The sequence below is a fragment of the Odocoileus virginianus genome, chromosome 4 (genome assembly GCF_023699985.2).
Source record: "Odocoileus virginianus isolate 20LAN1187 ecotype Illinois chromosome 4, Ovbor_1.2, whole genome shotgun sequence".
In the NCBI taxonomy this organism is placed as follows: Eukaryota; Metazoa; Chordata; class Mammalia; order Artiodactyla; family Cervidae; genus Odocoileus; species Odocoileus virginianus.
Genome location: NC_069677.1, coordinates 6,865,819 through 6,881,074, shown reverse-complemented (window position 1 = coordinate 6,881,074; position 15,256 = coordinate 6,865,819). Strand labels below are relative to the sequence as shown.

The following is a 15,256-nucleotide window of genomic DNA, read 5'->3' as shown; positions in this document are numbered from 1 at the left end:
ATGCTGATGTTTAGAGTGCATTAACTAGAAGGCAGAGAAGTCAGTCAATTATAACACAGAGGTGCTTAGTCAAGGAAGTACATGCAAGAGAGTGCAGAAAAGTGATCAACTTTGCTGGGGAGCTGTAGTGTCAGGGGATGCTACACTGCATCAGTCACACACGTGATGCCTTTTGAAGGAGCTCTAGTTTACTACAGAGATGAGGGAGGGAGGGCTTATGCAGTGTGAACAGTATATACAAAAACTCACATAGATTTTTAAGGAAGAGTTCAGTAATGCTAAAGAGCTAGGCAAGGAATAGATTGCAGAGGAACTTGAATTCCACATTAAGTGGTTCAGATTTTTATTATCTTATAGGTCACAGATTGTCAAAGGAGTGACTCTTGGGCTGCATCAGATCTACTAAGAATCTTGAGGGTGAATCCCAGTAATAAACACTTTTCACAAGCACTTAAGATAATTCTTAAGTGGACAGAAGGACATCTAATGAGAGATTTTAAGCTGAGGATTTAGGATGACCCAAAGAGTTCTCAGGTCAAGGGTTCTGGAAGTGTAACTTCTGGACCAGCAGCGTAAGGATCACCTACCTGGGAACTTGTTAGAAATGGAAATTATCAAGCCCTACCCCTGAACTGAGTCAGAAACTCTGGATGAATACAACAGTCTGAACACACCCTCCAGAGGATTTTGATGAGAACCACTGTCTTAGATAACTTTAGCAGCTGTACATAGGCTAGGCTTGGAGAATGGGGGGTGTGAGACTTAAAGCAGGGAGATCAGTTAGCCAACCATTCTGAAAGTCCATGTAAGAGAAAACAGGAAAAGCGAGGGTGGGGTGTCACCACTACTGGGTGATAGGAAAAGCTATGGACATGCATACAGTAATGTAGGGAAAGTATATGGAGTGAAAAGAGGACAGAATTCTGATGAATAACAACACTCAAGGGAAGAGGAAGCTTTCAAATGAATCAAAGGGAATGGAAGTCCAAGAGATAAGATGAATCAAGAGGTTCCACAGAGTCATGATTACAGTATCGAATATGAGGTAAGTCAAGAATTGACTTGGCTTTGGTGTGATACCGCTGGTAACTTTAGCAAGAGAAGTTTAATGGAGCACAAGGGTGGACTGCTTCCTCTCAGAAGTTTAGGTACACACATGAATAAGGAGACAAGCATTGTGTGAGGTAGAGGAAACATAAGCATAAACTTGTGAAAGTTGCTCAGTCGTGTCTGACTCTGTGACCCCACTATAGAGTCCACAGAATTCTCCAGGCCAGAATACCTGAGTGGGTAGCCTTTCAGTTCTCCAGGGGATCTCCCCAACCCAGGGATCGAACCCAGGTCTCCCACATTGCAGGTGGATTCTTTATCAGCTGAGCCACAAGGGAAGCCCAAGAATACTGGAGTGGGTAGCCTATCCTTTCTCCAGCAGATCTTCCCAATCCAGGAATTGAACCAGGGTCTCCTGCATTGCAGGTGGATTCTTTTACCAACAGCCATCAGGGAAGCCTGTATAAACTTGTGAAGTAAGAAGCCATTAGGTTTTGAAAGGAGCAGTCCATCTAGAATACTGTGTGAGTTTTGAGAATGAGGCCATCCTTAGGTGATAAACTATCAATTTACAATGGCTTTCATCATGGTTTTATGATTTTCTCTAGTTGAACTCAATAGACACAGTAAAAGAGTAGAGAAGTTGGGTGGTAAGAGTCCTGCTCCTGGTTTGGAGTTTTGCCGTGCAGGTATAGCTGAAGGATGAGTGGCCAAGGAAGTTATGAGAATAACTGAGATGATGGAATGATGTACTTGGGGGTCTGGAAAGGCTAAGGATGAAGGATGAAGTCTGGTGGGGGTAATGGCCATCAGAGAGAGGCAGGCTGGGGCAGGCATTCATAATCTTGAGCAAGTAGAAGAAACAAAGCAAAGACAAGTTCTGAGAAAGGAATATGGGAGTTTAAGATCACAGACTTCTGTGTTATGAAACAGCCTGATGTGTAACTGTGGAAGCAACAGTTGAGGCAAAAGCTGTAAGCAGTTGTGGCAAATTTTCCTCAGGAACATTAAAGGCATCCAGGATGATGATGGGACATGAGGTAGAAAGGAAATGGAGCCTGGTACCAAAGACTGGAAATCTGGGACAAGGATTACATCAGGGCCACAAAGAATGGAAAAATTAAAATAGCTGGATGCCATAAATTCTAGTAGTGAGACTTTTGTATGAGATGGGAAGAAATGGTGCAGAAGCAGGAGTGGGAAACTGGGTAAATTTTCTGGGCTTTTCCTAGTCTGTGTAATGTGGGAGAAATGGGCAGAGAAAGAATTGTCCTCAGGTGAATGTCAAGGTTTTATTGAAGTCGAAGAAGTGGAGGCAACATTCAGTGAAGAAGCTGCAAGGAGGGGAGGACCCTGGGAATTGGAGGAAAGATTAGGAGTGAGGGGAACTGTTGTTGCCAGACTGGAGATGGGGAAGGGTGGTGGGCTCACTCAGGAGAGAGAAACAGAGGAGTGTGGGGATCTGGGAGTGCATAAGAAAAAAAGGCATTTATAACAGTAATGAAGGAAGAGGAGCAGGCCTGACTGGTGTAAAGTTCTAAATAGGATATTGCCAAAATGCTTGAATTTTAATCCTCTTGGTAACTACTTTTCACTGCAAATATCAACAAGTTGTGAGCCTAGGCAGTATCTTTTTTTTTTTTAAAGTCCTCCCTGCAACCCCCTTCTGAGGTAATATATGCCAGAATAGCAAACTTTTGCTTTTTTTCCTTCAGAGCACCATTAACAAAAATCACTGAAACAAACAGTCCTCCCTAACTCAAGTAATAGAAAAACTTGAATGTGAGTTCATGTTTCTGTAGGTAGATCCACACAACTCCTTAAGCTGTGGAGTTCTGAGAATAACTTTTTTCTTCTCATTTTTCATTATAACATCCATTGATTTATACTGGGTATCTTGGGTGACATGTATGACTGCAACAGTAAGAGAGTGAAGTTGTAAATATTTGACAATTATTAAAATGCAAGATAACAAAAGCAAGAAAATTTTACTGAAGCAAATCATCAGGATTTTTGCCTTGAGGAGACCAAACCTTGAAGTAATAAAAAAAAAAAACAAACAAAACAAACTAGAAAAAGAGCCAGAAGGCATATAATCCACTTTTCCTATTATCAATGTAGATGACCCATGTCCTCTAGTTCATAGTGCCATCATGAGCATTATATAGCATTTATTAGAGTACACTTTAAAGCATAACAATCTTTTAATTATACTTAAATGTCTCTATGGATAGGTTTAATATTTATGCTTCTTTAATCAATAGAAAAACATTTTGATTATATCTTTGGAAACATTTATCAAGCTCAACAAACAGCTGAAATGTGGCTTTCCGATAGACTCCTTTGAGAAAGTGCTTTACCTTACAGAATTACAAGCCAGGAAGTACTATGGCATTAAGTTAATGTGAAGCATTTTGATTCATCCAGTAAAACACATGACTCTGTATTTCATGGGTTTCTTATATTTAACTACACCCTCCATCCTCCTAGAAGTGATCCCTGTATTGCTCATAAACTTCAGTGCTACTAGATGATTTACCGTGTGTCAGTCAAATCAGTGGTGGCCCCAACTTTACACCATCTGGACCGACCCTGATCTTAAATCATCATGCTTCTACCATCTCCCATTTCTCTCCATGCTTGGAAAGGTATTGGCTCCCTCTTCTACCTTTATTAGGAAGGTGTTGACAAAGGACACATTCTTTGTCATTCCACATTTTGAACTGATCTTCCTGCTGGAGATGCCTAAGATCACACTCCTGGCAACACTTAACCCCAAGATTCACACGGTAGAACGTGACTCTAATCAGTCCCTAGGGGGAAATGGACCTTCCCTGAACCTCTCCCATTACAATCCCAGACAAATTAATCCCAAGTTTCCCAACAGCTTTTCAAGCAGAACAGGCCTGTGTAGGCAAATGACTGCTCCACCCAACTTGAGGCAAATGTTATTACCATGTGTTAAACATTAGACATGAAAGTAATATATCTTGGACCTATGACTTCATTACCAACAGGAGTTAACCCATTTTGTGATGAATGGAAGTGTCTAAAACCCCCTCTCAAGGAGTATGGAACCCTGATGTTACCTGGTTCATCTGCAAAGATCCAAGAGGATTTCACAGCCAAACTAATTAAGACCACACAAAACCTCAGAATTATTTATTCTTAGTCACCACTCTAATTGTGTTAATTGACCAAAGCAGAATTCTCAACACCTGAATGTCTTCCTAGTACCTTCTACTGGATTTGTAATTGTGTTTCATTTGAGTAGAGTCTGGGTAACTTGCGCACTATTAGCAATCATATTACAAGGTGCTAAGTTGCTGCCTGTTTTCCCCTTCTGCTTTCATTTGGTAACTTAATGGGTCTAAATCTTGCTACTAGTTGCTTATAGGCCATTTCATTTGCTACCATCCTTCTCCCCCTTTTCACTAGAGTCTTCAAGAATTTCAGAGTTCTAAAGTGCCCAGTTATTACTAAATTCTTGCCAAATATTGTCTGTGAGGATGATGTTTACATTTTTAATCTCCCCAGAATACGGAATTTTGCCTCGGCCAATATTTTGAACTTTAAGGCTTAGATTAGGATAACAGTGTCTTAATGGGGTTTTTGGTCAGGCCTTTTCATATTCCATTTGAAGCAGAGAATAAAAGCCAAATTCCTTCTACCTGGTACATTTTGGCAAAAAAGTTGGGGGGAAAGGTTGGCTTGCGAGGGCCATTTTGCCAAAATATAGGTTATTATCCTCTTAAGCAGCCATTAACACTGAAAGAAACATTAGAATATGCATGTTTTCCACTTTAAATTCAAGTTTTAAATCAGTCACCCCCATGTTGAGGACCAATAGTTGAATTTGAGCCACCCCCATATTGAGGATCAATAGCCCTTTGAGAATCTGTTTCTGTAGCCCTTTCTAGGGCACCATGTAGATCCTCCTATAAACAGCAGCACCTCTTCTCTTCCTTCCCCTGGATAGAAGCAGGCAGTCTTATTTCCATCCAGCCATTCTCAGAGGGGTTCATTTTTCAGCCCCAAGTGGATATCCAAATAGGTAATCTCAGATTTGGGGGGAACAATTTCAAGAGAGAAATGTAATGAGTTTTCCCTGTCATGCAATGGAATGTCATCAGTGCCAGGCTTGCCCCAGGAAGCTTATGAAGATGGAGAGGTCCACACTATAGCAGCAGGACACTGACCAAGAAGGTGAGTCAGCTTCCAAGGCCTTCTGGATTGATTGGCCAGGAAAACTCAGAGTAGAGAATATCTTCAGTTGTTATTTCATGATGACATCCACACATAAAAACCCCTGAAGATGCTACAATGAAAGATGTCACAATCTAAGCAACATGGCAGTCATTTAATAAATTTACATGGGTGCTTCAAGTTGAACTCACTTGTTAATGGTGACTTCTCAGTCTATCCCCAAATTAAAATATATCCTCTAAGTGTTACAAACGAAAATTTAACATCATAAACTTGGCTCAGAGTTCTGATGGTGAAGCAAAGTGCAGTTCCCTCCTTCTCTCACCTCCTAACTGGAACATGATCTTTATCAAAACGTAGATACCACGGTGTACTGAGATTGACATACAGCCTACTGGCCACATTTGATAAGGCAGAAATGTCCTTTTCAAATCTGAATGTGGCCTTTCTCATCTGGCATCACTATACTCCTTCACCTTGCTTGCCTAGGGGGAAAAATATACTTGAAGGACTTTTTTTATGGGTTTACATCTCACTGGCTGTTGGTCCAACATCTTGCTCACCCAATGAGAATGCAAAAAACACAGACTAAAGGCCTATTAACTGTTCCCCTTACTCACTCAGTGCCCTCTGAAAGCAGAGCTCATCGGCTGGCCTGCCAGTTATCTCTGCCATAGATACTGATTTTAAAAGTATAGGACAAGGTTTCAAAACTCAGTAAGACTTATCAGAGAAGAAGGGAAAGAGCAATATGTAACTGTTGGAGGGCATTAGCTTCCAATTTCTCACTCAAGGAGGTAACTTCAGTTCAGCCCCTAATCCAGCCCAGTACCAGCCTTGGTGGTGAGGTCAGCCCAGAGGTACTGCTAGCTCTTAAGAGAAATATGTGCAGTGACTGAGCTTCTGGACAGAGTTCAGCCAGCCTTGAACCTGAGAAGAGGTGCACAGGGCTAAAAATAGGTCCTATGCTTTCTTTGTTTCTCAAACAAGATAGTTGTCCTTGAAGGTCTGAAAGTGTTGATACCTTGATGGGTTTTGCCTTGAGCAGGGCTCCTGTGAAGATGCCCTTTTTGGAAAAAGCACCAAAAATCTGTCAGCAGGTTATGTTAATCCTCCTTTCTCTCTCCAGTTGGAAAGAACCACTTGATGTTCTAAGTAACTAAAATAAGATCAGATTGGTTTATTGCTTCTGCTTGCGTACAGACAGGAGGAGAGTAAGGCTGAGCACTGGGGAGGGTGGTGGATGAGGAGGACTATGGAAAGGGGAGGAGTGCCTCAAAGCTGCTGTTCAGCAGTGGAGGGACAGTGAGGAAGGCAGGCATCAAGAAGCGCAGCGGTCAAGTGGGCATGATGGCCGCCCCACATGGGTCCTTCTCTCTCCTCCTGGGATTCCCCCCTTATCTTCTCCTATACTCTGGCCCCAGCTGAGGAAGGAGAGTGAAGCTGAGCTAGAGGTGTTTTTTACGAATGTCCCATTGACTTAAGCACTGCAAGTTTAGAATGTAGTTCTGCCTATGTGTGAGGCTTTTCTCTATGATGACATCCTGTTCATGAACTCTGACACTGGAAGGAGAGCAGATCACTTCACTATCACACACCTAAATGAATATTCAGCACATTTCACTGAGGTAACCCTCAGCTCAGCTCCCATCCTCCCCAACTACTGAATTTATAAATCAGAGGCAGGACAGTCGAGTCCCAAATTAATAAAAGCCAGACCCAGAAAGTCTTCTTGAATTGTGCCAGTCTCAGAGTTTGCTCTTGAGAATACATTCTGATTTTTCTATGCTGGTGTATGGAGCCATCTGGGATAGGTCTGCAGGGATTCAGGGAAAGCATGGGTAAATTCACCCACTTGGATATCTAAGTGTACGTTAGTTTGCATTTCCAAACCTGCTTCTACTCTGGATAGTACACTTTTACAAAGCTTATCAGAAAATCATCTAAAAGAACACATGCTTTAAAGAGCATTAAAAAGCATGAAGTAAATAGGAGGCCTTCAAACCTCAATAGCAACATTTGTCAACATAGGCAAAAGGTTTCTCTTTCAAAAGATATTCTCACATCCCCTCTTAACAGCACTAGATAATGGCAATGGGGGAGTGATGCAACATGTTTAAGCCCCGCATATCACTGGAGGCCAGCATTTCATCCTTTTCCCTTATCTGAACTTTCCCTGCCTGCTCAAGTAGGCTTATTTAAATGTCATCTCTTGTCCTTCCCCTGACCTCTCTTCTGGAAAATGGCCTAATTAATAAATGGTCAAAAGGCTAAAGAAAGAGAAGAAGAGGCCAAAATAAGCCCAAACTTGGATAACCTCTGCCTGGAATATAGGCAAGGAGCCTTTGTAATAACTTCCAGATGAATCATGACATTTTCTCAGGTACCAGCAGGCGAACTGATATCATTCTATTTGCCTTCCACTTCTTCCATCCAGAATCACTGATCTCCGCTGGGGCTGGTAAAAACAGCTTGTTGAGGTCTCCAGTCTCTGGCCATTCTTAGGGATGGTCATTTTATTCCTAAGTGTAACCCCTTCTGGTGTGACCCATGTGTTTTCTGCCAACTCCCCGCAAAGTAGGCCAGGGGAAATTGTCTGCGTGGGACTTCTGATAGGGGACAGCAGGACCTTGGAATCTGTCCCTGTAGATGAGGGGGGTGGGTGGTCCATAATGGGGAAAGGAGGACTGAATAAGATTAGGCTCTGAGGTCTTCCTGGTCTAGACCTATGGAAAGGCTTAGAACCCCCTGATGAGCGCTCTATTTTTGAAGAAAGAAGGTTGTCCCCAGATGGCTCTGTCTCTGATGTGCGCTTTCTACACTGCACTACTGCATCCTGAGTGGTCAGCAGGTTGGTCAAACCTGGTTCTGGAGAAAGGGTGGGTCCCTCGCACACACGAGATGCAGTGGTATCCACTGGCAAGGACTCAATGGCTCCTGTATCTTGCTTTGGCTTTTCTTCCTTTGGGCTTTCCAAGGAGGAAAGAGAATCATCTTTGCTAAGTTTCTGAGAGGTCCCACCAGTGAAGCCAGGTTCCTCTTGGTTCCTCTCCAGGGGCTGAGCCCCACTCTCCTCTGAGCTCTGAGAGGGCAGGGGCTGTGGGATCTGAGTGTACTGAATCTTGGGTGGGATGACTGGGACTGCCCTGGCCTGGCACATTTTGACCATGAAGGAGGTTCTCACAGCTGACACACTCACAGGAGCTGAGTTACGGCGGCCCGTCAGGGCATGAGCAACCATGTCCAGGTCCTGAGAGTCCTGGGAGTAAACCCTCCAGGGGTCTACTTTACCATGAGATGAGGTCAGCCATGTGACCTTTGGGTCTCCTGGCTCAGAGAGTTGCACTTCAGGTGACCCAAATGAGGCTGCATTCTCAAACCGGAAGAGGTCAGTGATGGGAATGGTGGAGTCCAAGTTGAGAGACGAAGGCCTATTTTTCCCCTTTGCGGCCCCACCCTCAGTGCTCTTGAGCTGGAACTTAGGGGGATGCTCTCCAGGTGAGGTGTGGTCCTGCACACCAGGTGAGTTCTCCTTGCTGCTTTCTGGCTCAGGATCACCACCATGCTCAACCTGAGGGTTGTGTGGCCCCAAGTGTGTCCCCAGTTGCTTTCCTTCTGTTAGACTGACAGGGCTGGATTCTGCTGATGTGGGCTGCAAACCACCTGGTGCCTGCTGCTTGGGAGGAACCTCTGTCCTTTTCAGGCCAGAAAACTCTTGAAAGGACCTCATGGCTTTCTCATTCCACCCAGTAATCTCACTCCTGGGTGCCAAGGGCTGCAGGGGGTTGGGATTTCTCTCTGCTTCAAGATCAGCACAACTGCTGGAGGAGGAAACCTTGAGAGTCCACTGGCTCTTAACCATGGTTTTGCCATCTAGAGAATGGCTCTGGCGAAGGCTGGGTCTGTGAGAAAGCCTCTTTTCTAGTCGGTGGCCCTGGGGGCCCTGCATTTGGGTCTCTTGTATATCTTTAAGGGTGGGTGAGTGCAGGGGGCTTGTCACCCACTGGGGCTCCTCCCAGGGCTCCACCATCTCCAGGCCATGCTGGGCAATGTCTGTCACAGTGTCATCGTCATCACAGTCTGAGGGCTCCTGTACTGAGTGGGCAGCATCCTCCTCTCCTTGTGGGGAAATCTCAGCCTCCCTGGTTGGGCTAGGAGAACTAGAGCCTTTGCTCTCAGGAGCAGCACTCTTTGAATTTTGCTTTTCACTTTCTTCTGAAGAGGCCTTGTCTCCCTGACAAAGACTGGGGATCCCAGTGCTGCCTTTGGACTTCAGCTGGTCTGCATATGGATTGGCTCTCAAATTCCCAGATAAGTCTTCTCTCTCAGGGCCACTCTTCAATAGCTGGACTCGAGGTTCCTCCTCTAAAGGTGTTGGAGTGGGAGCAGCAGGTGGGAGCAGAGGAGACAGATTCCTTGGGACTCCCACTTCCATCCTTGCTTGTGGAGAAGACTTCTCCAATGGAACTATTTCCAGAGGAGTCAGGCTGGCAGGGTCTGGGCGCTGGCCCTTTTCGGGCTCTGGCTCAGATCTAGGGAGGATGCTGGCTGTCTCCAGCTTTTCTCTATTGGCTGCTGTGGAAGTGCCAGGTGTGCTCTGATTGGTTGGATTCTTAGTCCACTCCTCCAGAGGGGTGGAGACTGGAGCTGGGGTGGAGCTCCCAGGGGCCTCCGGGGAAGCAAAAGGCCCTGGACTAGATTCAAGAATACGCTGAGTTGGGCTGATCTTTAGAGCAGGTGGTGCCAAGGAGGAGAGTTCCTCCTCAGATTCAATAATTTTCAGCTCCTGTTGAATCTCAGGCCAGATCAGGGCGTTGACTAGATCATCTTCATCCTGAAAAACATCAAGAAACTGATTACTTTAGAACCAAAGACACTGGCACAGTTTCCCAGGGACAGAAGGGACTGCACTACCAGCTGCGCTACCCCAGCACACAAAGGATACAGCATTAATGGTAACTGAGGATGTTTATTCATGCTTACGGTGCACCACAACACACATTAAACGTATTTTCTTAATTGTCCCAAGAACCCTAAAAGATAAATGCTACTGTAATTACTCCCATTTTGGAGATGAGGCAACCTATGTTCAAACAGATTAGACATTTTGCCAAAGTCACAGCAGCAGATCAGGATTGAAATCCAGATTAGTCTACACCAGAACATAAGCACTTAATCCCTGTTTATTGTTGCCTTATGAAATCAACCCAATCCCTGATCTCATATAACTTCAGATTGATCTAATGGCTCATAAGAATGAGGTTCTCCCAATGGAATGAAATGTTAACTCTTGCCCTGACACCTGATTTCCAAATAAATACAGCTATCCCTTCTCACTACTGAAAAAATACACATTTCACATGGAAAAAAGATATGGTACATATTAAAAAAGAATGAAAAATAGCAAAATGGAACTTCCTGGTGGTACAGTGGTTAAGAATCCAGCTGCCAATGTAGGGGACATAGGTTCAATTCCTGGTATGGGAAGATTCCACATGCCATGGGCAACTAACATTTGTGTACCACAGCTACTGAGCCCAAGCGCTGCAACTACCAAGGCCCCTATGCCTAGAGCCTGTGCGCCACAAAAAGAGATGCCACTGCAGTGAGAAGCCGTAATGAAGAGGAGCCCCCACTCACCATTAGGGAAAGCCCAGGTGCTGCAACAAAAAATAGATAATAATAAAATAGCTGTTCTTTTTTAAGCTATAAAATTCTGAGCAAATCAGAAGAGTTTCCATTGCCCTTAGGTTAAGCTCCAAATCCCTTCCAAGCAACCCTGCATGACGTGACCCACACTTTGCTCTGAGCCTCATTTTCTCTAGTTCATGTTCCCATTCTCCAGCCTTGTTTTTGTTCCTTGAATGTTCTGTGCTCTTTCCCATTTCAGATTCACGGCACATCTTACTCTTTCTGCCTGGGAGTCTCTCCCTCCTCATTCTGCTCCCTACTCCTTTCTCCTAGCTTAAGTTTTGAATAGAAATATCTATTCTTCAGAGATGCCTTCCATTAGCCCCCTCCTCCCTCTGACTAGGTTGGGCCCTCCTGTGACACGCTCCCACAGAAGCCATATTTCCATAGCATCCTAGAAAAGACTTGGTTTGTGATCTTTCTATCTATTAAGCTGTCAGTTCCAAGAAAACAGAGATGGTGATCATCTTGTACACTGCAGTGATCCCAGTGCTCAGCAGTGTGTCTCACACGATATAGGTATTTAATACATGTTTTTAAATGAATGAATTGCTGCTTTTACTTGTTCTCATGAATCCAGCCTGGTTCTCCTAGCATAAACTTCATCTGCTTCTCAAAGCAATGTCATTCATACTTTATCCCTCCCAGAATTCAATCCCCAAAATAATCTTTGCATCTTTCTGCTTCTATAAATACAAACATAACTTACAGGAACCCTTAATCAGCCCTCCGGAGGCCACTGTGGTAGCCCTGCGCTGCCCTAACTTCTAGCCCATAAGCCTTTTATACCCGTCCCAGAGACCAAGTTCCTGAAAGCTACTTAAAAGGCAAAGTTCTTTTCTCCTCTGGCATGCTTCTCCAGGTCACACTCAGGTCACCAGAGCTATTTCCCAAATGCAAGACTCCTCTCTCGGTGTCCCTGGAAAACCTCCTCAAACTTCAGCATGAGCAATGATATCCCTTCCCCCAGAACCTTGGAAAATCCCACCTCTGAAAGGTGGAAAAGGTTCAGCATGCTCTGGCATCATACTTAAAAGCTCTCCAGAGCCATGGGAGGAAGGAATAGATCCTGAAAATCTTACAGAAGATTTTTATAAACAAGCATAGATAACTGCCTATCCAGAATGTCTGGAAGAGAGTTGGCCCCCATGAGTGGTCATCATGTTTGGGACTAGGACATGACAAGCAGGTTTTGTGCTGCTTTCTGATTGAATGTCATTACATTCCCAGGACAAATTACTGATTTATGGTGACTTCAGATCAGAAATATTTAGAGCTGAGTTTGTCCTACGGGATTTGAGCTGAATGGTTACTTGTTATCACCACAGAACCCCTGAAAAGTTCACTGCAGGAAAAAGAAAAAATCCCAGACCTGATCAGAATGCTGTGCTCTTTGGCAGAAACTGGTTCTTCAAACAAATAAACAAACAGCAACAAAAAACTTTAAACTGTACCAAGAGCCCTTGAGAAAAAGAAAACCCTACTGACTGGACCAGGCCATGAGTCTACCTTACCATCTCATGGAGAAACACTGCTTCGGCTCTGGCCCCGGGGTTCTCCTGAAGATCAGTGGCCCCCAGCTGGCTGGTCTCTCCCCTCTCCTCCACCACCTTCTCCGCATCCAGCTTCTTCTCTAATTCACTTGAATTCTGAGAGTCTAGGAGGCTTTCTGAGGTTTTCTTCTCCTCCACTTGGGTGCCTTGCTCCAGGGGAAGGTCTTTGCTGCATTCCACTGTTCTCACTGTGTCTGGTCCTGGCTTGGTATTCTCGAGAGCTGCCTTCTTAGGTACAGATGCTGCAATGAGGATAAGAGTTATCAGCTGAAGGAGACTCCATGTCAAGAGAGGCCATTCCCAGCACAGTCATAGTCTTGGACTAGCTCTGCTATACAAGGATGGAAGGGATTCTCCCAGCTCACTACTCCCCTCACATTCTTTACTCTTTCCTCCTATCAATGATCTGTCCTCATATCCCAGAGTCTCAGACTGCTGGAAGTGGGAGGGACCTCGAAGATCATCTAGTCCAGTTGTTTTCAACTGGGAACCATTTACTCCTCCCCTCTCCAGGGGACATTTGGCAATGTCTGGAGACACTTCTTCTTGTTGCAACCAGGTGGGGTAAGTGGCTACTGACATCTAGTGGGTGGAAGCCAGGAACACTTCTAAATATCCTACAAAGCATAAGACAAACCCCCACAAAGAGTTACCCAGTCCAAAATGTCAATAGTTTTGAGGATGAGAAACCTGGTACTAATCCAATCTTTTGCTTGCTGTCTAAGGTCACAGAAATCTGTTATCTACACTAAGCTACAAAGATGTATTATGATTATAACTGCAGCTTCCTATGTGACTCTTTTCAGGGATTACCTGCACAGTTACTTGGATATATTTTTACATGTAAAGTGATTAAGCTCTGATCTTCAACAGTAGAGAGAGACAGTAGAGGCAGCAGATCTCATGTTTGGCCCCTACTGCCTTTCATGAAGAAGGTCCTATTTCACCACACAAGGCTGTTTCCACAGTGTAGGATAAAGTCTCCATACCTTGCAGAGTGCTGGTTATACAGAAGATGCTCAGTGATATTATTTACATTGGAATTAAAGAAGTCTGAGTTTAAATGTTAGTTTCTCAATGAATCTTGTAATCTCGGTACATGGCATAATACTATATAATAATATATTACAGGACTGTTGTGAAGATAAAGATTAGGGAGGCAAAACACCTAGTATAGAGTCTGACATAGAAGTTTATTGATTAAGAACAAATTCTTTTCATTGCCACTAGTTATGCGGGTGACTTAACGCAAGGCTTCTGACCACATGATGGCCTTGAAGCTCAGTCAGACCCAGTAACAGCATCCTGGTGTTGGAACTAATAACACTTCAGACCTGACAACAGTGCTATTTTCTCCTGCCCATCACTTAGCAGGCTTGTTTTTTGAAATTTAATTTAGTCTTTGAATATGTAAAACAACTACAGAGTTGAAAAGTTAAAATTATATGAATCAATGACTTCAGAAAAGTTTAGCTTTCATCCCTGTGTTGCTTCCAGTCTGTTCCACACCCTCACTGTCTCCTATGGATAACCATTTTTATTAGTTTCTAGTTTATTCTGCCATAGTTCATTTCTGCATAGATAAGCAAATACTTGTACCATCTATTTTTTATTCCCCACCTTTATTACACAAATGTGTAATATGATCTATATTACACATGTGATCTATACTGTTCTTGCTTTGCATTTTTTTACTTAAGAACCTGTCTTGAAGTCTATGCCATGTTAGTACATAATGAAATTGACTGTTCTTTAGGATGTGGGCTTCCCTTGTGGCTCAGCTGGTAAAGAATCCACCTGCAATGAAGGAGACCTGGGTTCGATCCCTGGGTTGGGAAAATCCCCTGGAGAAGGGAAAGACTACCCACTCCAGTATTCTGGCCTAGAGAATCCCATGGACAGTCCATGGGGTCACGAAGAGATGGGCATGACTGAGCAACTTTCACTTTCATTTTCTTCAGGATGTGGCTGAGTTTGAGTTCCCCTCAAAATAGAGCCTTAGTCAAGGTCCTGGCAGCAGGCAGCTTATTTGAAAGGTGGTCCCTGGAAACAGGAGTGAGGAGGTGAGACAGAGTTCGAGGAAATGTCAATAAAGTGGTTACCACAACTAGAACAACCAGAATGCAGTCCTTGGTGACCCTCTGAAGAACCGTGAGTAAATGTGCCACATAGTTATTCCACCAAGGGTGGGCAGCAGGCTCATTAGTCCACTGACTCCCATCGCCTACTGGTTGACAGCTGCCTTAGTTAAACTCCACACTTCTGGGTTTTCTTGAGCAAGGGCTGGGTAAGAGTCTCCCTTCAGAAAAAGCCCTGAGGCAGAAAACCAGAAACACAAGGCAGACACTTGAGACAGAATACCATCTGTGTGCAAAGAAACTATCCCTTGCAGATGCATAAGAGTCTGAGGAAGTGGTGCAGGGCTCACAAAGCTATGAACCCCATGGAATTCAACAATGGGAATGCATCCTAGTTATTCAATCCATCTCCTAAAGATGACACTTGAGGTGTGTCCTGTCTTTTGCTATTATAAATAATGCCATGATATGCATACACATTTTGTGCTTGTGCAGCTACTTATTTAGGACAAATTCTTGGAAGTGAAACTTTTGGGTAAAAGGGTAATGTATCAGTGATTTTAAGAAAATATTTTCTTCCCCCTTTACTAAGATCTCTTGGTTGGATGTTGGCCAGTGTCTCTTTCTGCAAAGCTTGGGATCTTCCATTTGTTGACCGTAGACTCTTATAGCGAGGGG

General features: G+C 44.0%; 1 protein-coding gene across 1 annotated transcript in view; it reads right to left on the bottom strand.

Annotated features, from left to right (window-relative positions):
• Positions 1 to 5,391: 5,391 nt before the first annotated feature.
• Positions 5,392 to 15,256, bottom strand: part of ARHGAP31 (Rho GTPase activating protein 31) — a 119,730-nt gene continuing 109,865 nt past the window's right edge. Inside the window, exons 11-12 of the mRNA XM_020891750.2 lie at positions 12,462 to 12,742; positions 5,392 to 10,090 (exon numbers count right to left, since the gene is read on the bottom strand). Of these exons, the coding sequence (XP_020747409.2) occupies positions 7,661 to 10,090; positions 12,462 to 12,742 (2,711 nt within the window). The 3' untranslated portion in view covers positions 5,392 to 7,660. The remainder of the gene's footprint in view (positions 10,091 to 12,461; positions 12,743 to 15,256) is intronic.